The sequence below is a fragment of the Panthera onca genome, chromosome A2 (genome assembly GCF_046562875.1).
Source record: "Panthera onca isolate mPanOnc1 chromosome A2, mPanOnc1 haplotype 2, whole genome shotgun sequence".
NCBI classification, from domain to species: domain Eukaryota; kingdom Metazoa; phylum Chordata; class Mammalia; order Carnivora; family Felidae; genus Panthera; species Panthera onca.
Window position 1 is genome coordinate 13,482,250 of NC_138340.1, and position 24,164 is coordinate 13,506,413.

Below are 24,164 nucleotides of genomic sequence, written 5' to 3' on the forward strand. Positions count from 1 at the left end.
CTGCCTTACTGTACCCACTCCTGGGCTGCCCAGGGGTGGGAGGGCAAGTGGATGCCATCCACCCTGCAGAGCTAGGGTGCAAACAGTGCTGGTGGGTGGGTTGTCTTAGGATCCTTACGCACCCTCCACTGGGACACACACCCCACACAGCTCACCCACACGTCCTGGAAGGTTCTGCCATGTGCTGCCCTGGCCACGGTTCCTGGGAGCGGTGGGATGTGCCCGCATTTCACCGCAAGGGGGGGCTCTGCTTTGGAGATAGGCCCCTTCTGGTCCAGCTCCGAAGGATGGGCAGCAGCACCTCCTCAGATGTACCCACGGCCACATGCTAAGCATTTTCCATGTGAGATCTCACTTCCATTTTGGCCACCAACCTGCTGGGGGGGGGGGGGGGCGGGGGGCGGGCACCGAGACATCCTTTCACTGAAGAGGCAGGCAGCTGAGGAGGGGGCAGTGACTTCATCCTGGCTGGGACACCCAAGGGTCCCTCCCAGGCAGCCGCTGCACCAACTTTGTCATTTGTAAAAGGGCTCACTCGAGGACCTTGGGGGGGTCTGGCCAGTTTCTTTGTCTTTCTGTTGAGTAGAAAAGCTTGGAGAAGCCAGCCGCCCTGCTTCCTGCCACCTGCCTGCGTTCTCCCACTCCTCGAGTCCTCCTGGGCGCCCCCTGCCGTGGGTGGCCCGCTGGGTTCCCACAGTGTCTCTTGGGGTGGTGTGAAAGGTGGGGGGGTTCGGCTCATCCTCCCATGCCAGCCTTCAGTGAACAGAGGGCTCATGCCCCAGACACATTAGGTAATTTTGGCAATTCTAGGGACCTTCCGAACCAGATGCAGCCCACGAGGTGTTTCTAACTTTTTAGAACTCACTGGTGAACCCAGGGCCTTCACCCAGAAAAATACACCCTTTCACAGACATCCAAACCTTGGCCAGAGTTTTAGAGAGGCTCCTGGTTCTTTGGGAATCTCTGAGGGTTCCAGGGACCCCAGCTTTGATCCTAATTGCAGTGGGGGAGGGGAAGGTATACCTGGGAAGGGGTTGGGTCTCTTGTCTCCCAGGGCCCCCCCGGTCTCACCCGAACCGCAGAAACCAGCTGCCCCCTTCTGTGGAATCTCAGGCAGGCCACTCTGTCCTGTTTCTTCTGAGGTCACAGGAAGGGTCAGACACCCACCGTGCCTGTGTCCTGAGCTCTGTGGCCCCTCAAGGGCAGGGCTTGGCTGACTCCCTTCCCAGAAGGCTTGTCAAGAGGGAACTTGGCACATCCCACCACCCTCTGCCCCCCCCAGATGGCACTGACTTCGTCTCTGCTCCCTTCCTGACTTTGTGACCTTGGGCAAGGTGCTAAACCTCCCTGAGCCTTGTCTCCCATCTGTAAAATGGGAACGGGAATGCCGCCTGCCTCACTTAGTGGCAACAGAGGTTAAACATGATAATTCTGACAAAGAGCCCAATAAGCCCACAGCAAGCGCTATGGGCACGTTAAGGTGATGGGCCACAGGAAGGCCCTCCACCTCTCTCCCTCCCAGAAGCCACCTGTACCCATCCCCCCAACCCCTCCCTGCCCAGGGCACCTTAGGACGAGGCTGCCAGGCAAGGAGGAGCATGGCCGACACACGGCTGAATTTGGCCTATGCGTCGGGCGGCTGAGTCACATCCCCAAATTGTATCTTCGTAAGTGCGTTTCGGAAGGTCGTTTGCAACACCCCCACCCCCTCCAGGCTCTGTCTGCCAGGCCACTCGCCTCTCCTGCCTGTGCCCCCGAGCCCTGGGTGAGGACCCCCTGCGCTTTCAGGAGGCATGGTAGGAGCGATGCCTGGGGTTTCCTCACCCCCTGGGAGAGAGCAGGGTCTGCGATCGCTGTGTGTCTCCTGGTGACAGGCTCCCGGCCCCACCTGCCAGCTGATGGCCCTTCAGGTGGTGAGCAGGGGCCCTCGCCCGGGAGTAGCAAGGCCCCTGAGTGTTCGTGAAGGTGGAGAGAGAGATCCGGGGCCAAGGTCAGCCTTATAAACCATGAAGTACGGGGCGTGCAGACCAGCTCATAGAAACCGTGAAGTGCTAAGCCCGTGTGAGGCCAGGACTTATAAACCAACGTGTCAGGCCACAGGTGGCCCTGGCCTGGTTGAGGTAATGGATGGAGGGGCGAGGGAAGGGACATGTTCTAAGACTCATGAGGTCGCTCTGCCACGAAAGGAAGGTTTCTTGTGCCCCTACTGTGCGCGGGCACCAGCATCTGGGGACATGCGGTGAGTGGGACAGACACTGTCTGGGGGGTGCCCGACAAGGTGTCATCTTGGCATGTCTTTATGTGACAGTTTCCGTGTCTGTCACCCCCCCTCCCCCCACCACCACCAGAGTGTGGTTGCAGGGCCGCAGAGGCACCCTGTCTGTGCGCACAGCCCTCTCTCCCGGGCCTGGTCCACAGGGGCCCGCCGTGCATGCCAGGCTGGCCTTTTCAAAGGGGGTCAGCACTTGGCCACTGCCTGTCGCTGCCCCACTGATTCCTGCTGAGAGAATCTTACAAAGCAGCCCGGTCCAGAATCTGCCCTAGAAGGACATGGCCCCTTCACGGCACAGCGCCTCAGTTTCCCCACCGGTAAAACTGGCCAAACCGCAGCACCCCTTCTTGGGGGTATTGGCAAGGATCAAGGAGCAAATTCGTGTGAAGGACGTAGCCTGGCGTGTTGTAGACGTTCGCTAAACATCAGCTCGTAGTGGCAACGGGGGGCACACAGGAGGGAGGGAGAGATGGTGGGTTGGGGTGGGACAGGGGAGGGTCTAGCACGTTGGGACCCAGAAGGTGAGACTCCAGGCAGCCTCACTGTCCTCAGGGTCTTTGCTCTCGAACATGATGCCAGAGGACACTGCCCTACGCAAGGGCAGAATCCCAGGATGTCGGGGCGGTCAGACAGTCTGCTCTCTGGTAGCCTGGTGGGGAAACTGAGGCTGACCCAGGGTCACAGGGCCAGGCTGAGCACATCTCACAAGGCCCTACAGAATCAACTCTGGGATCTTAGAGGTAAATACTGGGTTGCCACGTTGGTCCCGGAGTCTCTTTGGAGATCACAAACCCCCTTTCCACGCAGGCAGGAGGGGGCTGGGGGTCTCTGTAGCCACAGCCACGGTCCTCGTGTCCCCACACTGATACCCCATGCTTGCGTGTGTTCAGGCCTTCGGACAGCTCTAGGGGAGGAATTGGAGGCCCAGTAGGGTGAGCTTAACTTGCCCGAGAACCTGAAGGTCAGAAGGAGACGAGCCCAGGTTGGAACCACCTCCTGACCACACACACGGCCTCTGGTCCACCCAGGCAAACCTGCCAGCACATTCTGTCTCCAGACATTCCAAAGTGTTTGCTGAGTGTCAGCTGAGTGCTGGGCATTGTTCTAGGTACTTGGAGACAGAAAACCAGTGGGCAAAGGTTCAATAAGAGGGTGTTCCAGGCAGAGGGCCCAGCAGGTGCAAAGGCCCCAGGCTGGACCAGGCTTGTCAAGATCTGGTGATGGGGATGCTTATGTGGCTGGAAGAGGATGACTCTGGAAGAGTGAGAGGGTTGAGGTGGGTAGGAGCCAGACCACAGAGGGCCTCCTGGCCACAGTGAGGTCTTTGGTTTTTGTGCAGCAGCACTGGGGAGCCATGGGAGGGTTTTGAGCAGGAGAGGAATATAGGCTGACTTGGGTGTTTCTCGGATGGCCAACCCACGTGTCAGTCACGTGTCTGGGTTCAGGGCTTCCTGGGCCTCAGAAATGTCTTGGGGTGGTGACAGGGGTCCCTGCCCTCTGGTCGGTTGGCAAGGCCCTTCCCTGACTGTGTCCCTCGTGCCCCTCAGGTCGGCACAGGAGCACAGTCACCGAGCCATGCCGGGCCCCGGGTGGCCTACGGCGAGCCCAACCCCGGCACCCACATAGTCATGAACAGCCACAGCCACAATGGCTGTGGGGGGCGGCCGCTGGGCAGCGGGCTGGGTGCCCTGGGCAGAGACCCTTCGGAGCCCGAGGCCGGCCACCCCCCCCAGCCCCCACATGGCCCAGGCCTCCAGGTGGTGGTGGCCAAGAGCGAGCCAGCCCGGCCCTCACCCGGCAGTCCCCGGGGGCAGCCCCAGGACCAAGAAGAGGAGGAAGACGATGAAGAGGATGAGGCAGGCAGGAGGAGGGACTTGGGGAAGACCCCAAACGTGGGCCACCGCCTGGGCCACCGGCGGGCGCTCTTCGAGAAGCGGAAGCGCCTCAGTGACTACGCCCTCATCTTCGCCATGTTTGGCATTGTCGTCATGGTGACCGAGACGGAGCTGTCCTGGGGGGTCTACACCAAGGTAGGCGTGGCCTTTCCCCTTGGCGCAGGGAGGGCCCTGTGGGCCCACGTGGCTCCTCGCTGCCCCTGGGGCGTGGCCCCAGGAGGAGCAGGTGGAAGATGCTGGAGAAGTAGGGGGGCGGGGGTCCTGGAGGCAGGGCAGGGGGTGGGTACTGGGCCTCCCACTGTGTCTACCTTGTGGGGGTTGCAGGTGGGCTGTACGTGGGGGAGTTAGGCTCCAGCCCATTCCTTCTGCCCTGCACCAAGAGGCCACACCCTGGCTTAAGGGCGGGGGGGGGGGGGTGGCGGCTGCCCCCCAGTCCAGGCCTAGGACAGGAGAGCCCCAGCGAAGGCCTGGGCCTCAGAGCCCGGAAAGAGCTTCTCCTCCTGAGAGTGATCGGGCTGGGCTGCAGCTATGGCTGCACGCCCCCTCGTGCCACCCAAGGGTGTGTGAGGACCGAGAGAGAGAGATCGGGGCACGTCCGCCGGTAGACTGTGAAATGCCGCCGGGGGATGCGGCGAGGCCTTCTAAACGGTGAAGTGCCTACGTGAGGCCAGGCCTTATCAGCTGTGACATGCTGGGCCTTTAGGAGGCCAGGCCTTATCAACTCTGAAGTATAGGCCGGCGTTGCCATCGACCCAGGCCTGAGGAGAAAGGGACAGGAGCATTCCTTCCTGAAGGGGGGAGCCCAGGTGGGGGGGGGGTCAGGAGGGCCACCCACCCCCCAGCGCCCTTGTCCTCCTGCCCTCTCTCTCTCCGCCCAGGAGTCCCTATACTCGTTTGCACTGAAATGCCTCATCAGCCTCTCCACGGTCATCCTGCTGGGCCTGGTGGTCCTCTACCACGCCAGGGAGATCCAGGTCAGTGGCGGGCTGGCCGGGGCAGTTCCCCTCTCCGTGCCCCCAGAGACCCCTCCCCGTACCAGCCACCTGGGACCCCAGCCCCCTAAAACATGAAAGGACCAGTAGCCTCTTTATAGAAAAAAAAAAAAAAAAAAAAAAGACCTCTCTGAAGACATGCCCTTTAGATCACTCTAAATTTCTTTAGAATACTTGTCTATGTTTTATTTTTCATTGGTTATTGGGAGGGGGGGTGGGGGTGGGGGGGCGGAGAGGACAACGAGGGAGCCAGAGCTGAGCTGGGGTCTGGCACACATAAGTCATCTTCGCAGCCCTGGGGGTCTTCCGAGGTTTTGCAGCCTTGGAAGCCAGTGTTTGTGACCCCAGCCTTCTGTTCCTATTCGGTTAGACCCTGCATTTGAAAGATTTGTTACGTGCCAGGGAGGCTGTTCTCCTGTTTCGGGAGTTCACTGAAACCTCGATGGACCCCGGAGAGCCCAGCTCAGGGCGTGCGTCACAGCCTGTCACAGCAGGCAGATGTCACCCGGGGTTGGCACCGGGGCCTGGGGATGCCAGAGGGTGTCAGATCTGGCTCCCGACTCTGGCCCCGGACCCCTGGCCTGAAGGAGCCGTGGTCTGACGGGAGGTGGGTGGAGGAAAATCCCTGCCTGGGTTGATCCACCTGCAGAGATCCCCGGGGGCATCCAAGAGAAATGAAAACCTACACCGCCTACATCCACACGCAACTCGTATACGCATGCACCTAGCAGCCCTATTCGCGGGTACCACCAAGTGGAAACAACCCAGATCCCCGGTGTATGGACCAACAAAATGTCGTGTGCCCACACAGTGGGATGTGATTCAACCACTAAAAGACCGAAGCACTGTGTGAGGGTGCTCCCGGCTGCTTTAACAGAGCACCACAGCCGAGGGGCTGAGACGGCAGGAAATGTGTTCTCAGGGTGCTGGGGCTGGAAGTCCAAGATCAGGTGCTGGCAGGGTCGGTTTCTGCTGAGGCCCCTTTCCTCCACTTGCAGACGGCTGCCTTCTCCCCCCTGTGTCCTCTCGGCTTCCTCTGTGTGCGCGCGTCCCTGGAGTCGCCTCTTCTTACGAGGACACCGGTCCTGTGGGAGCAGGGTTCCACCCTTATGACCTCATTTAACCTTAATTACTTCCTTGATTTTTTTAATGTTTATTTATTAATTTTGAGAGAGAGAGAGAGAAAGAGGGTGAGCAAGAGAGGGGCAGAGAGGGAGAGAGAGAATCCCAAGCAGGCCCTACGCTGTCGGAGCAGAGCCTGATGGGGGCTCAAACCCGCGAACGGTGAGACCGTGACCTGGGCTGAAATCGAGAGTCGGACGCTTAACTGACTGAGCCACCCAGGCGCCCCTAACCTTAATTACTCCGTTAAAGACCCTCTCTCCAGGGACACCTGGGTGGCTCAGTTGGTTCAATGTCTGACTCTTGATTTCAGCTCAGGTCGCAATCTCAGGGTCGTGAGTTCGAGCCCCACACTGGGCATGGAGCCTGCTTAAAAAAAAAAAAAAGCGGCGGGGGGGGGGGTGTCTCTCTCCAAATACAGTCACAATGGGAGTTAGGGCTTCAATTTATGAGTTTTGAGGGGACACAAGTCAGTCCAGAACATTTCAGCCTCGGGCCCATCCCCCAAATTCATGTCCTCCTCCCATGCAAAATGCATTCACAACTTCCCACCTGCCCCAAAGTCTTAAGGCATTCCGGCACCAACTCCCAGATCCATGTATCAGATACGGGTGAGACTGAGGTGCCCCTCATTCTCCAGCCGAGAGCCGGACAAATCACCGTCTCCCAAGATGCAGGGGTGGGACAGGCGTAGGATAGGCCTTCCTGTTCCAGAAGGGAAATCTGAAAGAAGGAAAGTTGGCAGATGCTGAGCAAGTCAAAGAGCTCCCAAGGCAAATTCTCTGCGTTCTGAGCGCTCAGTGCCGCGGTTTCCGAGCCCACTGGGGTGGCAGCGTTGTCCCCTCGGCTCTGGGTGGTGGCCTTTGGTGCCTGTGTTCTTCGACTCGGCATGTTTTCGAGGTTCTGCCACATGGCAGCGTGTGTCAGAGCCCCTTCCTCTTGACGGCCGAATAATACCCCATTGTTTGGAAGGATCCCATTCATTCATTGACGGACGCTTGGGTGGTTTCCGCTTTGGGTTAATTGTTTGCGTGCAAGGATTTGTCCCAATGCTGGTTTTTTCTTTTGTTTTGTTTTGTTTTGTATGTTTTGTTTTTGTTTTTTTTTTCCAGTGCTCGTTTTCATTTCTCTTGCCTGTGTCCCCGGGGACGAGATTGCTAGGCCCTTGGTAACCCCGTGTTTTCTTCTTTGGGAAACACCCGTCCCACATTTAATTTGAATCGTGGCTGACCCCGAGAGCTAGGGAGTTTCGCGTCTGAGGCTGTGTTTCTCATAAAAGCCAAGCCAGGGGTTCGAGGGCTGGGGGGGGGAAGGGGGGGGGTCCTCCCTGAGGGGGCACGGGCACGAGTCTGACACCCACCGCCGCCTGTCCCCCCCCCCCCGCCCCGCCCCCCGCAGCTGTTCATGGTGGACAACGGGGCGGATGACTGGCGCATCGCCATGACATGCGAGCGCGTCTTCCTCATCTCTCTGGAGCTGGCCGTGTGCGCCATCCACCCGGTGCCGGGTCACTACCGCTTCACGTGGACGGCGCGGCTGGCCTTCACGTACGCGCCGTCGGCAGCCGAGGCTGACGTGGACGTGCTGCTGTCTGTCCCCATGTTCCTGCGCCTCTACCTGTTGGGCCGCGTCATGCTGCTGCACAGCAAGATATTCACAGATGCCTCCAGCCGCAGCATCGGCGCCCTCAACAAGGTCACCTTCAACACACGCTTTGTCATGAAGACACTCATGACCATCTGCCCGGGCACCGTGCTGCTCGTCTTCAGCATCTCCTCCTGGATCGTCGCCGCCTGGACGGTGCGGGTCTGTGAGAGGTACGCCCCCGGCCCCGGGGCCCACCGTGCCCTCCCGCGGCTCCGGGGACCCAGGGCTCCCCTGGCCATCACAGCCCCTGACCCACATGATACCCCCCCCCCCCCCCAGTTCCTGGCCTCAGTGCCGTCCTTCAAGCGCGGCCCCCTCATCCCTGGGACTCCAGCCTGTGTATCCTGTCCCCTACCCCAAACGACACCCCCCCTGGGACCCCAGGCCTCTCCCCCAGGGTGGGGTGGGGGCGGGTCTCATGCTCCTCTTTCTCCCAGCTCTTCCGCTGCGAGCAGCTAACCTCTGACCTCTGGCCCAGGGCAGTGGAGGCAGCAGGAACAGGATGCCCCCCGCCCCCCATCTGCCTGTTTCCCCCACAATTTAACCAGCTCTCCTTCTCCCCTCCGCCCGCCCCACCGGACTGTAGGGAAAACATGTGAGTCCTACCCTTGACCAAGCTGTGTGCACAGAGCCGCTGCCGTCCTGTCCGCCAGGAATTTAAGATTAGCTGCCGCAAGGTGGGGTGGGGCGGGGGGATGCGTTGGTGCATAGGGAGGTGAGGCGGGGCCGGGGCAGGCAAGTTCGGAGTCAGGCCCAGGACTGCTCTCAGGCCGTGTCCACTGGGCATCCTGGAGGTCCTTGTCTCCGAGGCTGGGGAGGGTTTTGTCTGGACAGCTGACCCTGGGGGACTTGGACAGCCCCTCCGGAGAGTTAGGTGGGTCTGGAGTAAATAAAACCTGGCCCCGCCTTTAGTTCCTCTCTCTGCACGGGGTTTGTTCTCAACAGCCCTGGAAGGTGCAGGCCATTCACCCAACTTACAGACGGGGAAATGGAGGCTCTGGGGCAAAGGGACATTCCTGAGGGCCTGATTCCTGGTCGGCCCTGAGACCCACAGGGTGCTTCGGGAAAGGGAGGGTCTGCACTGGGCCTCTCGGGACGTGGGGGTGCCTTGGCTGGGAAAGAGCCTCTCCTACCTCATGCTTTGCTGGGGAAGGCCCTGGAAGGGTGTATGGCAGGTGGGGCTGAGACTGGGCTTCCTGGGGGTCCCTGGGCTGGACTTGTCCCCCCAGGACCCCAGTCTTCACCCCTTAATCTCCTCCATGGCGCCTGCCTCAGCCTGATGTGGGGCTCATGGGGGCGAGGGCCCAGCCCTTCTCGTCCTCGAGGCTTACCGTCTTGGGACCAGACGGGGTCTCCTTGGACCCCTGCTTGGATCCCTATGCCAGTTCCCACAGCCCATCCCCTACCCTGTCACGGCGGGGTCAGGATTGTGGTCTGGGGAGTGAGAGAGGGGCTCCCCTCCTCGGGCATCCTTGAGGTGCAGTCTAGGTCATCGCAGGGGTCCCCAGGTTGGGGCAGGGAACGGGGCAGGACCAGGGGGGCAGCCAATCCTAAATTCTGAGCCCTATGATGCTGCTTGAAGCCCCCTCGCCTGCCTCGCTCCACCCCTGCGGCTCTGTCCCACCCCCACCCTGCCTCCCGCATGTCCCCCACTCTCTGGTCCTAGGTAGTCCCGGGGGGTCCTACAGCACCCACCACAGCTCCAGCCAGGCCCCGGGCTCCCCCACCCGCTGCTGGAGGGCCTCCCTCTCGTCTTACTTGCTGGTATGGGGTGCTGGTTTACCGGGAGACAGAAGCCAGGGTAACTTGGGGCTCAGATGCCTCGGTGGGATTCGGTCCCAGGTCCCCCACACCCAGCAAGCAGACTGGCAGCCCAGGAGGAGGGGCCTGGAATGGCATCCCGACAGGGACCCCCAAACACCACACCTGCCGAGAAGGTCTCCAGCCTTCCCATCCTCCTTTGGGGGCTTCTATGGCCTCCTCTTGAGCCCCTGACTCCAGCCCTGTCTGCCTGGAGCAACCCTCCCTCCAGCTTCCCCTGTCCTGCCCCTGCCAGCGTCCCCCCTCCTCTGCGCCACCTCAGTTGACCTCTAACCTTGAGCCCCCTCAGGGCCCGAGGCCTGGGAAAGAGTGGGTCATCAGGAAAGGGCTCCCTGAGCTGGAGGGGCTCCACAGGCTGGGGAACCTCGAGCTAAACCCCTCTGACCCCCAGCCTGGGCTGACCGTAGGTAGGACGTGTTTGTAGCCCATGTGACGGGGTTCGCAGGGCTGGCCATGGCCAGGGACGAATTCATGTCCCTTGGGGCCCCCCCCCCCATACCAAAAAGTTAACCGCCAGCCTCCCCCCAGTGCCAAGCTGCCGCCTCCTTCCCCCAACTCCCAAACAAACCCTAAGCCTGGGATTTGGGGACCATCGGTGCTGCCCCACACATACTGACTTCCCTTTTGCTCCCAAGTCCTGGAATACTGCAGCCACCCGTGTCCCCCAGGGGCCCTCTCCCCCTGCCCCCTCAACCTCACGGAGCCCTGCTGGCTGGGGAAGTTCTTCCCGATGTCTCACCTGAATCCTCACCTCCACTCCCTGCCGCTTCTGGCACCCGTGGCCACCTGTGTCTGCGTCTGTCTGTGCGTCTGTCTTTGGGAGGGGGATCGCGTGGACACAGTGGACGTACCCTCACCCGGACCCCTCTGCCCCCGGACCAGGGCCAGGGAGGGCACACATCCTGGGTGGCAGCTTGGGGTGGGGGTGAAGGGAGAATGGTGGAAGGGATCCTGGGAGGAGAGTGCGGGTGCCCTCTGCCCGACGGTACCCTTGGGAGGATGCTGACCATCCCCTCTCCCTGCAGCGGTACCGTTTCGAGCCCTCAAAGTGGTCCGCTGCTTGTAGTCAGGGTCCCCACCCAGCCGGGTGGACCCAGGGCACCAGAGGGTATGATGAAGGCAGAGAGACCAGTGTGGACTGACTGGGCCTTCCCCGGCTCCCCTCAGGTACCATGACAAGCAGGAAGTGACCAGCAACTTTTTGGGGGCCATGTGGCTCATCTCCATCACCTTCCTCTCCATCGGCTATGGCGACATGGTGCCCCACACCTACTGCGGGAAGGGCGTGTGCCTGCTCACTGGCATCATGGTAAGGGCGGGGGCCCTTGCACACCCCCTACTGATGGGGAGCTCACTCCATTGTGAACCGTAATGCATCAGCCTGGCCCTTCCTCTTTGTGTCATCCTGCTCCTTCACCCCCCCTCCTCCTTACGCCTGCCGTGACTCAGAAATCTGCACCCTTGGGCTTCCTGGGGGGCATCTCTTCTTGGCTTCTTCCAGCCCTAGGTATATAACTCCTGTGGTCCCCGCAGGGCTGGATGCTGTGGTCCGCTGTTAGCCCGGCGTTTGTCTGCCCCTTTATTCTCTGCAGCCTGCTTACTTCACAGCCCTGGGGTCCAGGGCTAGGGACTTGATGCTTCCACGCCTCAGTTTCCCCAGCTATAACCGGTGCCCATCTCCTCTGTTCATTGTGAAGCTCAAGTCTGTCCCTTTTTATTTATTTATGTCTTTTTAAATTTTTTAAATGTTTCTCTTTATTTTTGAGAGAGACCGAGACAGAGCACGAGCAGGGTAGGGGCGGAGAGAGAGGGAGACACAGAATCCGAAGCAGGCCCCGGGCTCGGAGCTGCCGGCACAGAGCCCGACGTGGGGCTCAAACTCACAAACCGCAAGATCACGACCTGAGCCGTGGTCAGACACTCAACCGATTGAGCCGCCCAGGCGCCCCTCAAGTCTGTTCCTTTATGTGAAACGTCTAGAACGGTGAATGCTGTGGACACCCAGTCAACACCCTCTGGGTTGTGCCGTCACGGCTCCCTTCCCCAGCCTTGCCTGATTCTTGGGACATCCCAAGCACCCCACTGAGCCCCCATGCTGTGAAGCTCGTCCCCTGTGACTCGTCGGGCCCTGACAGCACCCCTTCTCCCCCGAAGACTTCTCAAGTCTGTCGGTGGGTGTGGGCAGCCTTTGACACCCAGCACCTTCTTTCCCTGGTCCCATCTTCGGTTTTGCTGCTCATCCCCTCCTTCTGGAACCTTCTTTCTCCAAGCTTCCACCTCCTTCACAAATGCTCTTCCGTGTTTTGGGTTGCAGATTATCGGATGCGTGATAGGGAACTCCTCTCCCCAGGCCCCAGTTAATAACCTGTTCATTTGTGAAGAACAGTGAGCATCGGTGGGACCAAAGTAGCACCAAAGAAGCTGACTTAATCCCACCCCCAGGTTCCACGCCAGGCCACTCCTCCTCCGTTCTGGCAAACATAGGGCACGATCCCCACAAGAGTTTCCTTTTCTCCCGCAGACGGAAGGAGCATCTTAACGGTGCCTCTGCCCACCCTGTTTCGCTGCTCGCAGACCGTGGTCAGTTGTCACTATGTCCCGAGGCCCGCGGCTCTGTCCCCCTTTCTCCTCACCCTCTCTAAGCTGTTTGAGCAGAAGCTGGGGGCTCCACGTCCTCCTCGGGCCCCCACCGCGGGGCCTCCCTTCTCCTGGCTGCGCTGACGCGGCCCCCCTCTTGTGAAATGGCACCACGCCTATTTGCTTGCGTTACTTTGCAAGAGGCGAAGGGGAAAAACTAAAGGCGGGCCAGCCTCCACTACACGCAAACGAACTTTACAAAAGAACCAAAAAAGGACTCAGGTAAGGCGAGCTCAAACCCCGAAAGCCCAAGACAAAATGGAAACGCCGAGTCCCGTTCTTTGGGACATGGCTCCTTCTGGAAAATGAGTTCCCTGTGTGGCCACGTCTCCGCCCTCGCTGCTGGCACACACACGGGTGGTCACGCTTGGGCTGGTTTCTAGCTCTCCTCTTGGCTCTCTCTGCCGTCCTTGCCCAAGCCTGTCCGCTCCCGGTCACTGCCCTGTGCAGGATCTCACCAGCCATGCGTTTGTCTGTTCTTGAACTTCAGGGCACCCCAGTGTGGCCCCCTCTGAGCCTGGCGTCTTTTGCTGGACGTGGTTTCCATGCTATATTTTGCGGAGCCACCAGATGTCTTTTTTTTTCCTTTCTGCGTAGTATTCCATCTGGAGGGTTTTGTTTCGTTTTGTTTCGTTTGTTTGTGTGTTTTTTTGTGCCCCCCCCCCCCCCCGCCCAGGATGTTTCTTTGCCCCAGTTGACAGGGCTTCTTCTGAGAACAGACTCCAGGAACCCATGTCAGGGTTTGCTCAGAAGGCGACCTTGTCCATGTCGCCTGCCCATGTCGCCCTGGCGGGGCGTGTGGGGACCCAGGCCTGCCCAGGACCGTCCGATGGTGGCCCTGGCCCACCCCTCCCCATAGATGTTTCCTTCCATCCCTAAGAAGAACTGAGCATCCCTGGCCAAGTGTCCCAGGCCGAACTCTCCCTTCTTCCTTCTTGGAGGTCATGGCCTCAGGAGCAAGCAGCTTGCAGGCTTGCAGGCTTGCAGGCTTGCAGCCTTCAGTGCAGGCGGGGAACTGCCTCCCCCCTTCACCCCTGCTCCCGCCACCTGCCTTGAACACCTGCTGGCCGCCCTCACCTGCTGCTGTCACCGGCCTCGGGCACTTCTGGGGCTGATGACACTCCTGGGGGTTCTAGGCTGGCCCCTGGCCCCTGCTCCCTGGTGGCAGACCCTCTCCCTCCCTCCCACGTCACTTTTTGCTGCCCCCCTCCGCCTGTCTGCCCTCTCCTCTCTTGGGTCCTCGCTCCTGCTCTTTTCTCTCTCTTTCTCTCTCTCCTAGGCTGCTCCCAGTAGACATACAAGTCCTCTCTGACCTCCTTCACCAGCCAGGAGATCTGCCATTTAGGGCATCCTGGGGAGTGTGATTGCATCAGGCGGGGAGGCCACCATTCTCCCCACCACTCCCCACCCCTCCTGGGACCTCCGCTCTGCTCCTTCCTACCTGCGAATGCCCCACCACAGGCAGCCAGCCTGACCCTTCACTCACGCTGCCTTCTCACGCTGCCAACTGACCCCTGCCATGACTGTAGAAAGACGTGTTGTCTGGGTCTCTGCCCTCAACACCCAGACCCCAGCGCCTCGAGGGAAATGCTTTCCAAATCCTCCCTCCTCCATGTTCTGAACGTACCTGCAGATCCTGCCCTTTTCTTCTCCCTTTCTTATCTCCAAGCCTCAGTTTCCCTCTCTGTCTAGTGGGGATAGGAGTGGTATTACCTCCCAGGGCTGTTGGGGATCAGATGAGCTCATCAGTGGGACACAGTCCCCCGACATTCAACCGATATTAAGCAGGTGGGACTGGGAGTCAGTGAGCTCAGCAGGTGGGACCTGCCAACACTGTGGGCTTAGAAGGTAAAGGTGAGGGTGGAGTCAGGGCAGGCTTCCTGGAGGAGGGAGGGCGTCCTGCCTGTGACCCGGGACCTACATGGGGCAGGACACTGATGTGTTCCCCACCCTCCGCATGCAGGGGGCCGGCTGCACAGCACTTGTGGTGGCCGTGGTGGCCCGGAAACTGGAGCTCACCAAGGCAGAGAAACACGTGCACAACTTCATGATGGACACTCAGCTCACCAAGCGGGTAAAGACCTCCATCACAGCCACGTCCTCTTCTCGGTCATCAAGGGCAGACCCTCCCCACCTCACTTCTGTACGTGCCAGGCATGTGCACGTGCCCACCGGTCACTGCCCTGCCTTGCGCTCTGCTGCCCACGTGAATGTGCGTGAACCATGCATAGAGACGTGGCAGTGGCCCCAGGTGCCCACCTGTGTGCCTGGTCATAGCCCCACCCTGAGCCACACAGCAAGAGGCAGGCATTTGGGGGCCAGGCAGCCGGGTACAACTTAAAAGCTGTCTGACCTTGGCAGGTCGACCGCCCTGTGCCTCAGTTTCCCCATGTGTAAAGTGAGAGAGATGCCAGCGGGTGTAGATTCACTGATATAACATTTGCAAGGTGTATAGAAAGGGTCTGACCCATGCTGAATGATACAAATGAAGTGCACACACACACACACACACACACACACACACACACACAGACCCACACAGTGCAGGTGTGGCCACGTAAACATGTCCTTGCCTTACGGTCCCAGGATCCCAGAGGGGCATTTCCAGGAGTTTCTAAAAGTTTCTGGAGGTTTCCGGAAGTTTCCAGAGCCTTCCACAGTTTCGTGCCTGCCTTGAGGAACTATTCTCTTTCTGGCCCCAGGTAAAAAATGCCGCTGCTAACGTTCTCAGGGAGACGTGGCTCATCTACAAACACACTAGGCTGGTGAAGAAGCCAGACCACGCCCGGGTTCGGAAACACCAGCGTAAGTTCCTCCAAGCCATCCATCAGTAAGTCCAGCACCTTTCCCGCTCACGTTTCTGTGTCCACCTGGTGCGGAGGCAACTGTGGTCCTCGGGAGGAGGCTACAGGCCAGGCCAGACAGCTCAGCATGGCCTCATCACGGCCCCTCCCATGCCGGGTGGTCAGTTGGTTGGGGCTTGCAGTGTCTGTGCTGGGTGGGATGGTCAGAAGGAGGCAGGTGATGGGCCCAGCACTTGTCCAGGGCGATCACCGTTGATAAGTCATGCAACCCACCCCAAATAAATGGCAAGAAGCATATTGTATTCTCCAGAATAGCCAAAATTGTTTTACCTTTTAGAGATGAAGCAATTTCCCTTTTTTGCTTTGGCTGCCAGGAAGCTCCGAATTAAATTTGTGTCCTGATCCATGTGATCATGTGGGGTAACTAGAAATTCCTTGATTCCCTCTGTTGTCCCTTTGTCCTGAGAATTATTTAGTCAAGTAGTTCTCAACCTTGGCTGCTCACTGGAACCACCCACGGGGCTTTAAAAGGCCCACAGGCTGCACCCAACACAGCAGAGTCTGGGATGCACCGTGAGCTTAAGTGTAAGTTCCTCGGGTGAGTCCAGTGTGCAGCCAGAGTTGGCAAACTTTTCCTATAAAGGGCCGGAGGGTAAATATTTCAGGTTCTGTGGACCAGACGGTCTGTCACAACTACTCTACTCTGCCACTGTCGCAGGAACGCAGTGAAGAGGAGTGGGTGGGCTATCCTCTAATAAAACCTTATTTTCCCAAAACAGGTAGCTGGCCAGAGTTGGGCTGGGCCAGGCTATCATATGCCAAGCACTGTCCACTGGAAATATCACGTAAACCACTATATAGTTTTAAATTTCCTAGTAGCTACATTTAAAAAAAGTAAAAAAGGGGGACCTGAGTGGCTCAGTCAGTGTCTGACTCTTGATCAAGGTCTTGATCTTGGGGCTGTGAGTTTGGGCCCTGTGTTGGGCTCCATTCTGGGTATGAAGCCTACTTTAATAATAATGATGATGATGATGATAATAATAATAAAATTTTAAAATAGTAATGAAAACAAGTGAAATAAATTTTAATATATTCATGCGATAGATGCAAAATATTATCTTAACATGATTAGTATAAAAAATCAGGTATTTTAGAATTTTTTTTTGTGCTAAATCTTCAAATTCTATTGTATATTTTACATTTATTTACAGTCCATTTTTATTCAGACCATCCACCTTTCAAATGTTCGGTAGCCACATTGAGGGTGTATGAGACCAGCACCCAGTCTAGAATTTTAAACAGCTCCAAATCCTGGGAGTGAGGCACTCAAATATAAATTACAACTGAGTCCTGTGGTACCTGATTTAAAATAGTAAAAACAGGGGCGCCTGGGTGGCTCAGTCGGTTGGGCGGCCGACTTCGGCTCAGGTCATGATCTCACACTCCATGAGTTCGAGCCCCGCGTCGGGCTCTGTGCTGACAGCTCAGAGCCTGGAGCCTGTTTCAGATTCTGTGTCTCCCTCTCTCTGACCCTCCCCTGTTCATACTCTGTCTCTCTCTGTCTCAAAAATAAATAAACGTTAAAAAAATTTTTTTTAAATAGTAAAAACATATTTAGGCACTTTTCAGAATGAGCCCATGGATTCCCATCTCTTGTGTTGTGGGAAAACCTATTCACGATTGGGTTCCCCTAAGAAAATCAGATGGCTCCCTGCCCCGGGAGCTCCTAGGCCAGACTCAGGGACCAATGAGTCACAAAGTAAAGTGAATAGTGTTAGAGGCTGGACTAGTACAGCAGCAAGGCAGCTGATTCAGCTGTGGAGAAAAGAGACAAGAGGCAGCATGGAGAACCCTGGTGTCAATGGTAGAGTAGGAAGGTTGGGTTGGAGCAGAGCTGAGGGTGTGGCTGAAACAGCCCAGCTTCTGGGATGTCAGAAGGTAAACGAGTGTGGCCATGAGGAGACCAGGCCATAGGAGAGGAAGCTCAGCCAGCTGGATTTCAACTTTTTAATCCTGTTTAATAATCTTTGCCTCTCTTAAAAAAAAAAAAAAAAAAAAAAAAGGGGGGGGCGCCTGGGTGGCTCAGTCGGTTGGGCGTCCGACTTCGGCTTGGGTCATGATCTCGCGGTCCGTGAGTTCGAGCCCCGCGTCGGGCTCTGTGCTGACAGCTCAGAGCCTGGAGCCTGTTTCAGATTCTGTGTCTCCCTCTCTCTCTGCCCCTCCCCCGTTCATGCTCTGTCTCTCTCTGTCTCAAAAATAAATAAACGTTAAAAAAAAAAAATAAAAAAAAAAAAAGCTTTATTAAGCTATAATTGACTATAGTCAACTGCACCTATTTAAACTGCATAGTTTAATCAGTGTTACCGTATGTATACATCCACATAACAATTAGCACAGTCAAGATAAAAAAAAAAAAAACAGATCCATTGCCCCCAGAGTTTCTTCGGGCTCCTTACCGTCTTTGTCTTTTAGCTAGAGAGTTTAGTACATTTACATTTATTGTGTTTACTGTTATAATTGGATGGGTTTCAATTGATAACAATCCCTACTTCACAAGACTGCAGGGAGATCTAAATGGGAGGATATGCAGAAATGCCTGGCATGGTCCTTGGCACAGAACAAATACTGGTAACACATGATGCCCTCTGCTTCTGCTTCCACCATCATCTAAAAAGCAGGGAGAGGAGCTGGTACCACACTTACTCAACCTCACTGTGTCCAGTGCCATCTCACAAGACCCCAAGCCCCTTGAGGACAGGGACCCCCCCCTCGCTGGCCCTCCCGCAGTTAGTAACTGACTACTGTTGTCCCAGTCTGGTTTCTGCCACCTAACTGTGGGACCTTGGCAAGCGACTGTGCTATTCCAAGCTTCGTTTTTGTATCTTTATAAGTGGAGACAATGGTCGTTAATGTGCCTTTCCTCCAGGGATGAGGTGTGGATAGAACACAACTGGGGATTCACCTCCGCCTACCTGACGTACAGTGTTTTCTAAACAGGAGAACCAGCAACGTTGTCATTACCACCCTCGATATGTTCATTTGGTTACTGTATACGCAGTTCCTATGCCAGCTGGTGTGCCAGGCATGGGGGGCACAGACATTGGCCCTGTCCTGGACTTTGCCCCAAGGGAGGTTCCGGAAGGTTGTTGGAGGGAAGCAGGAGGGTAGGAATTTAGGAGAAGGCGCTTGCTCTGTGAGTTACCTGCTTCCCTTTGTTCTGGGGCAGGACTGTCTCCTTCTTCTTTCTTTATTTGTTTGTTTGTTTCTTTGTTTATTTATAAATGAGCTACCTGAGCCACCTGGGCGCCCCCATTTTTAATTTTTTTAGCGATTTCATTTTTAAGTAATCTCCATCACCCACATGGGGCTTGAACTCACAACCCTGAGATCAAGAGTCGTCCACTCCACTGACCAAGCCAGCCAGGCGCCCCTCACTCAATCTTTGGGTCCCCCTAAACCTGCTCCCTTCCCAATCAGAAAAGAAAAAGAAAAAAATGGCCCCGTAAAGCTGATAAAACCGAACAAGTTGGAACTAGGGCCTGAAGGGTGGGTGAGATTTGGTTAGGAAGCCGAAAGGGAGGGGGGCGGGCATAGCAAGGATTGTCCACAGCCCGGGCAGTGGTGGGGAGGTAGGAATGAGCGTGATGCCAGGGAGACTGGAGGCCTGATATGCGGGCATGAGGGAGCCTTGGCAGGGTCTTGCGCTGGGGAGTCTCCGTGACGGGAACACCGTATGATCAGCCAGTGAAAAGGCGGACATGATCTCTGGACAGATCGAGGGACGTGGGGGCACTTGCTAGGAATGCGATAACAGAGTACCACCCAGTGGGTGGTTTAAAACAGTAGAATTTATTATCTCACTGTTCCAGAGGCCAGAAGTCCAAGATCAGAGTTGGCAGGGCCGTTTGCCCTCTGAAGGTGCTAGGGGAAGATCTGTTCCAGGCCGCTTTTAGCTTCTGGCAGCCTCGGGCGGTCCTTGGCTTCTAGATCTATCTCCCCAGCCCTCCATCTTCAAATGGCCATCCCCGCTGAAGTGCCGGTGGGCACTGGCTCTGCCTCTCGGAGCCCCGTTATTCTTGGGAAACAGCATGGGGATAGTTCCCTGGACTGAATGCCACCTCTGGGACCAGGTGCCTGGCACAGACTGGGATACCGTGGCACCGCAAGGCTGCAGGCAGCTGCATTTGCTGGGTGGGCGCGGCTGGAGGGAGGGGGGGCCAACGGATGCGTCCCCCAGGGGCTGGCGCTGCCCGCTCAGGCTGGGCCTCTTCGCAGAGTCAGGGCGACAGCCCCTCAGCCATCCAGGGCCCCCAGTCTGGTCTTGGAGTCGTGCACGTGGGAGGCGGGCAGGGTTGGGCGCGCGGCACCCGGCCGCACGGAGATTAAAATTGCCTTGTGATTTCTCTCTGCTCTGCCGGGGCCTGCCAGAGCTCAGAAGTAAGTCTCTCCCAGGGGTTGAGGGGTGCATGGTGCTCGCGGGGCAGGGGACACGCCCAGGGCCGCTGGCGGATCACTGCCCGCTGGCCCCAGGAGGTGGCCAGGGCACGTGTCCAAGGTGTGCAGCCTTCACCTAGGCCTGGGAGTCCAAGTTCCCGGGACATCCTGAATCGGGCCGCGTGGACGTGGCCAGAAGGTGGACGCTGTCGGGGGTGGCTTAGCCACCCGCCAGGCCCTGCTACCCCATGTGTGCTAGGAGGGAATGCGCAGCACGGGGCCCGACCCTACCTCCCCCCTCATCTCCCACCTTCTGCATGTCCCACAAGGCGAGCCCGGGTGGGGTGGGTGCCTGAAGGGCCCCACTCCCCTGCAGCCTCCACCAACCCTGTCTACCCACCCCCCTGTCTGTCTCCCAGGCTCCGGAGTGTGAAGATTGAGCAGGGGAAGCTGAATGACCAGACCAACACTCTCGCCGACCTGGCCAAGGTGAGCCGGGCGGGGCTGGGCAGGGTGGCTCCCCAGGCCAGCAGGGGGTGGTCAGGCCCCTCCGAAGGAGGATGGGAGACATTCAATAAAGAACAGAGCCCGCCTCCTGCCCGGGGAGAAACAGTGCGGGCACCGGTAGGGCAGACGGGGGACTCAGGCCGGGTCTGCAAGCCTCCACAGGGTCCGCTTGTCAGAGAGAAGCTAGGAATCCACATCTGTAAGTAAACTACTTTTTTTAGCGTTGGCAGCTTTTTTTTTTTTTTTTTAAATCGTATCTAGTAAAATAGCTTTAAAGGGATATCTTTTATGTTAATGTTGATTTAGTTCTGAGAGACAGAGCAGGAGAAGGGGAGGGGCGGAGAGAGAGGAAGACACAGAATCCCAAGCAGGCTGCAGGCTCTGAGCCATCAGCACAGAGCCCAACGCGGGGCTCGAACCCATGAACCATGATCGTGCCCTGTGGCAAAGTCGGACGCTTCACCGACTGAGCCACCCAGGCACCCCTTTAATAAGAATATCTAGGGGCGCCTGGGTGGCTCAGTCGGTTAAGCGGCCCACTTCGGCTCAGGTCATGATCTCGCGGTCCGTGAGTTCGAGCCCCGCGTCGGGCTCTGTGCTGACAGCTCAGAGCCTGGAGCCTGCTTCCGATTCTGTGTCTCCCTCTCTCTCTGCCCCTCCCCTGTTCATGCTCTGTCTCTCTCTGTCTCAAAAATAAATAAACGTTAAAAAAAAAAAATTAAAAAAAAAAAAATCTAATTAGTGGGCCACATTGGTGAAGTGGTCCTTTGTGTTTTAGGCATATCGACATCCAAGCTCCAAAATTCAAGAGAAAATCAAAATTCTTTTGCTACGGATGGAAATTCAAATCCTAGCAGCAGCAGAGAGCTTCTTTGCACGGCAATTAAACATCTTTCAGGAAGTTAAAGCTGGTTGCAAGAGCTCTGTAAGATCAGTTTATGGCATACACCAATCTATTTGTTGGTCTTATTAGCAAGTCCTGCTCTTTGAATATTCGGCACACTGCTCTGAACCCCCTTCTGAGCAGTGGCATACCCTCCACGAATAGTTCATGTGTGAACTCTGCTCATTGGCTCCCTCCCCGAATCAGTTTAATTAGTCTGAGGTTAATTTAATATTATCTTCAGAAGATGCTTATAAGTCCCATTCTGCTTCTTATAAACCCAGAGCGTTTCGGACTCATTCTCTTCATCATGGTCAAGAGAATGCGATATAATGTTAACCTACATAAATTTAATTTGGAAAGAAACATTATGGAGGAAAAAACATATTCTAGAACCCTGAAGAAATCATTCCGTTGGTAGTAGAGAGAACATAGTCCCAAAAGCATATGGAAAATCCTTGCCAAACTAATTTGATGTCGGGTGAGATAACGGCTATAAATACATATGAAATGCCTTTGAGACACTAGATATTATAATTTGGATTATCTCTATCACACTTCCTTCTGTTAGTACAGATGACTGAAATCTGAATTTTTCAAAGTTATTTAAACCTTGCAATCACGGTAGTATACTCTCTGAGTACATTTAACAAAGCCTTCTTTGAAGGAAGGCTTTAATTGGATTGGATCATATGGGTTCCTGATTTTTTTTTAATTTAACAAGGTTAAGATGTTTTCCAGTATTAAACTTTAATGCGCTCCTGCCCAAGGTTGCTGATTTAATTTGTGAATCTCTGATAAAAGTCACATGCGTATTCCAAGTTTAAAAAAAATTTAAACCTCAGAGGCCAGGAAAAAAAAAAAAAATCATCGGAGGGCTGGATGCCTCCAGATGTTATCCTCTGGCCCTGGGGACCGCGGCCCTCTGAGGCATGGAGGTTGGAAGGGAGAGGCTAGGGGTGGAACGCAGCAAAATGTCGTGGTAGATGCCTCATCCTGTCCCCCTTCCATGGAGCAGGGGGGTTGGGGGCTCTTTCCCCGCCTCGGCGTCAATTCTCCCATCCCAGGCGGTGGCTGGGGAGTGGCTGTCCCTCTTGGGGGGGGGGGGGGGGTGCCCAGCGCTTAGCTGTGGTTAGAGATGAGGAATGATGTTCTATCGCCACCTGGTGGCAGCATTGGCCCGCCACGTGGAGTGGCCAGCCTCCCCTCCCACGGCCCACGTGGACAGTCGCAGAACCGCCTCCTGCTTGCTGGATTGTGGGGAGCAGTCGAGTCGGCGGGGACATCCCATGGCCTTGTTGTGGCTGCTGTACTCCCTGGTCTGTGACCGGGTCGGATCCTTGGAGCGGTCCCGTCCCCAGTGTAGTGCGGGGCGCGGGGAGGCGGTTCACAACTGACCTCCTCCCTCTCAGCCATGGCCCCAGCCTGGAGCAGCGTCAGCCCCAAACCCCCTCCGGGCCTCTGGGCCGTGGTTCCCCTGGGTGAAGGCACCACCCAAGACCCCCCCCCTTTGGCTGCCTGTCCAGGTGGCCAGTTAAACCCTTCAGGGCAGCTCTGACCACTTGTGCCCCGGGACCTCCCTCCACCTTCCCCTGGCCTGCTGGCCCCCAGCCTGGCGTCCAAGACCTGTCTCTCCTCTTGTCTCTCCTTCTACCAGTTCTGGGGGCCCAGCAAGAGATCTGTGGCCCTGCCATGTCCTCACAGTTGTCCCTCACTTGGGTCCGCCTTCCTGGCCCCACCCCCCCCCAACTGGGGCTGGTCAACCATCTCTGCGCCTGGCCCTCCCTCTCTCTCACTTGGCCTCTCCTCTCTCTCCCGCTCTGTCTCTGGCAGACTCAGAATGTCATGTACGACCTCATGTCCGAGCTGCACGCCCAGCACGAGGAGCTTGAGGCCCGCCTGGCTGCCCTCGAAAGCCGCCTGGATGCGCTGGGCGCCTCCCTGCAGGCCCTGCCCGGCCTCATCGCCCAAGCCATACGCCCGCCACCCCCACCCCTGCCTCCCCGGCCTGGCCCCGGACCCCTGGACCAGGCAGCCCGGAGCCCCCCGTGCCGGTGGCCACCCATGGCCCCTTCAGACTGCGGGTGACAACCCTGCCCACCACCAGACCCCTCAATCTTGGCCATCGTGTGGCCGCCACGTCCACGCCATCTAGGAAGCCCTGTACAGTGGTGCCTCTTGGAGTTCAAGGAGCCGAAGCTGAGTTGGGCTGAGTGGACCAGGGCCCTCCCCACCCAGACCGTCTGGGCAGAAGGCAGGGCCGGACCGCAGGCGAGGGCAGGGGTGGGCCACCACCCGTTTCCTCCCTGAATGGAGCCGGGGGGAGCCAGGAGCTTCCTCTGGTCCCCTGGCCCCCTGGCTTTCCCCAGGCCCCCGGTGGGCACTGAGCAACCAGGAGAGGGGTCCTTGCCAGTTCTGAATAAAGCAGGACCCACCCAGTTGCTGCCTGTTTTGCATGGCTGGGGGACACTCATGACATGGGAGGTGGCCACCTGACTCCAGGTCCCAGAACGGATGTGGGGGTCTAGGCGAGCCCCTGCCATGACTGTTCTAGCCTGGTGGCCCTCCAAGCCGGAGCTCAGCTGGGTACACCTCCTGAGGACAGCAGCGGCAGTCCCCCCTGGCCCCAGCCCCGGCCTGCAGGAGGCAGCAGATAATCAAGACATCCTTCCCATTCTACCAGCCGACTTTGCTGGAGCACCCACAGTGGACCAGGGTCCGGTGGGGAAGGTGACATGAGTAAGAGCACCCTGTTCATTGGACCTGCCGTGGACAGGGACCATCACGTAAATCACCACACTTCGTCACCAGAACCCGGCCCGGGTGGGGTGGGGAAACCGCGGGTCAGAGAAGTGAAGCCACCTGCCTGGGGCTGCAGAACGAGGAGGGCTGAGTCGGGATTCAAACTCGGGGGCCCGTGGGTCAAAGCGAAAAAACCTCGGTGGAGGGCGCTGGAGGGGGGGGGAGTACAAGTGGGGGAGGGTGTGGTATGATCCTCGGGTTAGAGTGGCCTCCGGGGTGGGCTTGGGGCGGGCTGGAGTTCCCCTCCAGAACCTACCCGGTTCTGGACACAAGGAAAATCAGAAAGGTCCCTCCAGGCCTTGGGCTCAGTGTGCTGTGGTGAGGCAGGGATGGCAGGCACTTGGCAGC

The 24,164-nt window shown here is 57.5% G+C and overlaps 1 protein-coding gene and 1 long non-coding RNA gene across 8 annotated transcripts in view; one reads left to right on the forward strand and one right to left on the reverse strand.

Moving 5' to 3' along the window:
- The window catches only part of KCNN1 (potassium calcium-activated channel subfamily N member 1), a 33,375-nt gene extending 9,920 nt beyond the window's left edge, over positions 1-23,455 (forward strand). For 3 of the 7 annotated variants that reach the window (XM_081792180.1, XM_081792181.1, XM_081792177.1), the window contains 9 exons: positions 3,820-4,302; positions 5,046-5,141; positions 7,680-8,098; positions 8,407-8,523; positions 10,917-11,058; positions 14,350-14,460; positions 15,089-15,216; positions 20,044-20,113; positions 22,848-23,455. In XM_081792180.1, the coding sequence (XP_081648306.1) occupies positions 3,901-4,302; positions 5,046-5,141; positions 7,680-8,098; positions 8,407-8,523; positions 10,917-11,058; positions 14,350-14,460; positions 15,089-15,216; positions 20,044-20,113; positions 22,848-23,102 (1,740 nt within the window). In that variant the 5' untranslated portion in view covers positions 3,820-3,900 and the 3' untranslated portion in view covers positions 23,103-23,455. Of the gene's footprint in view, positions 1-3,162; positions 3,381-3,819; positions 4,303-5,045; positions 5,142-7,679; positions 8,099-8,406; positions 8,524-10,916; positions 11,059-14,349; positions 14,461-15,088; positions 15,217-20,043; positions 20,114-22,847 lie in introns of all 7 variants that reach the window. The other 4 variants (XM_081792183.1, XR_014136517.1, XM_081792178.1 and 1 more) reach the window with 4 other exon arrangements.
- Positions 1-24,164, reverse strand: part of LOC145713446 (uncharacterized) — a 222,069-nt gene that overhangs the window by 168,591 nt on the left and 29,314 nt on the right. The gene's annotated exons all lie outside the window — the stretch shown is intronic.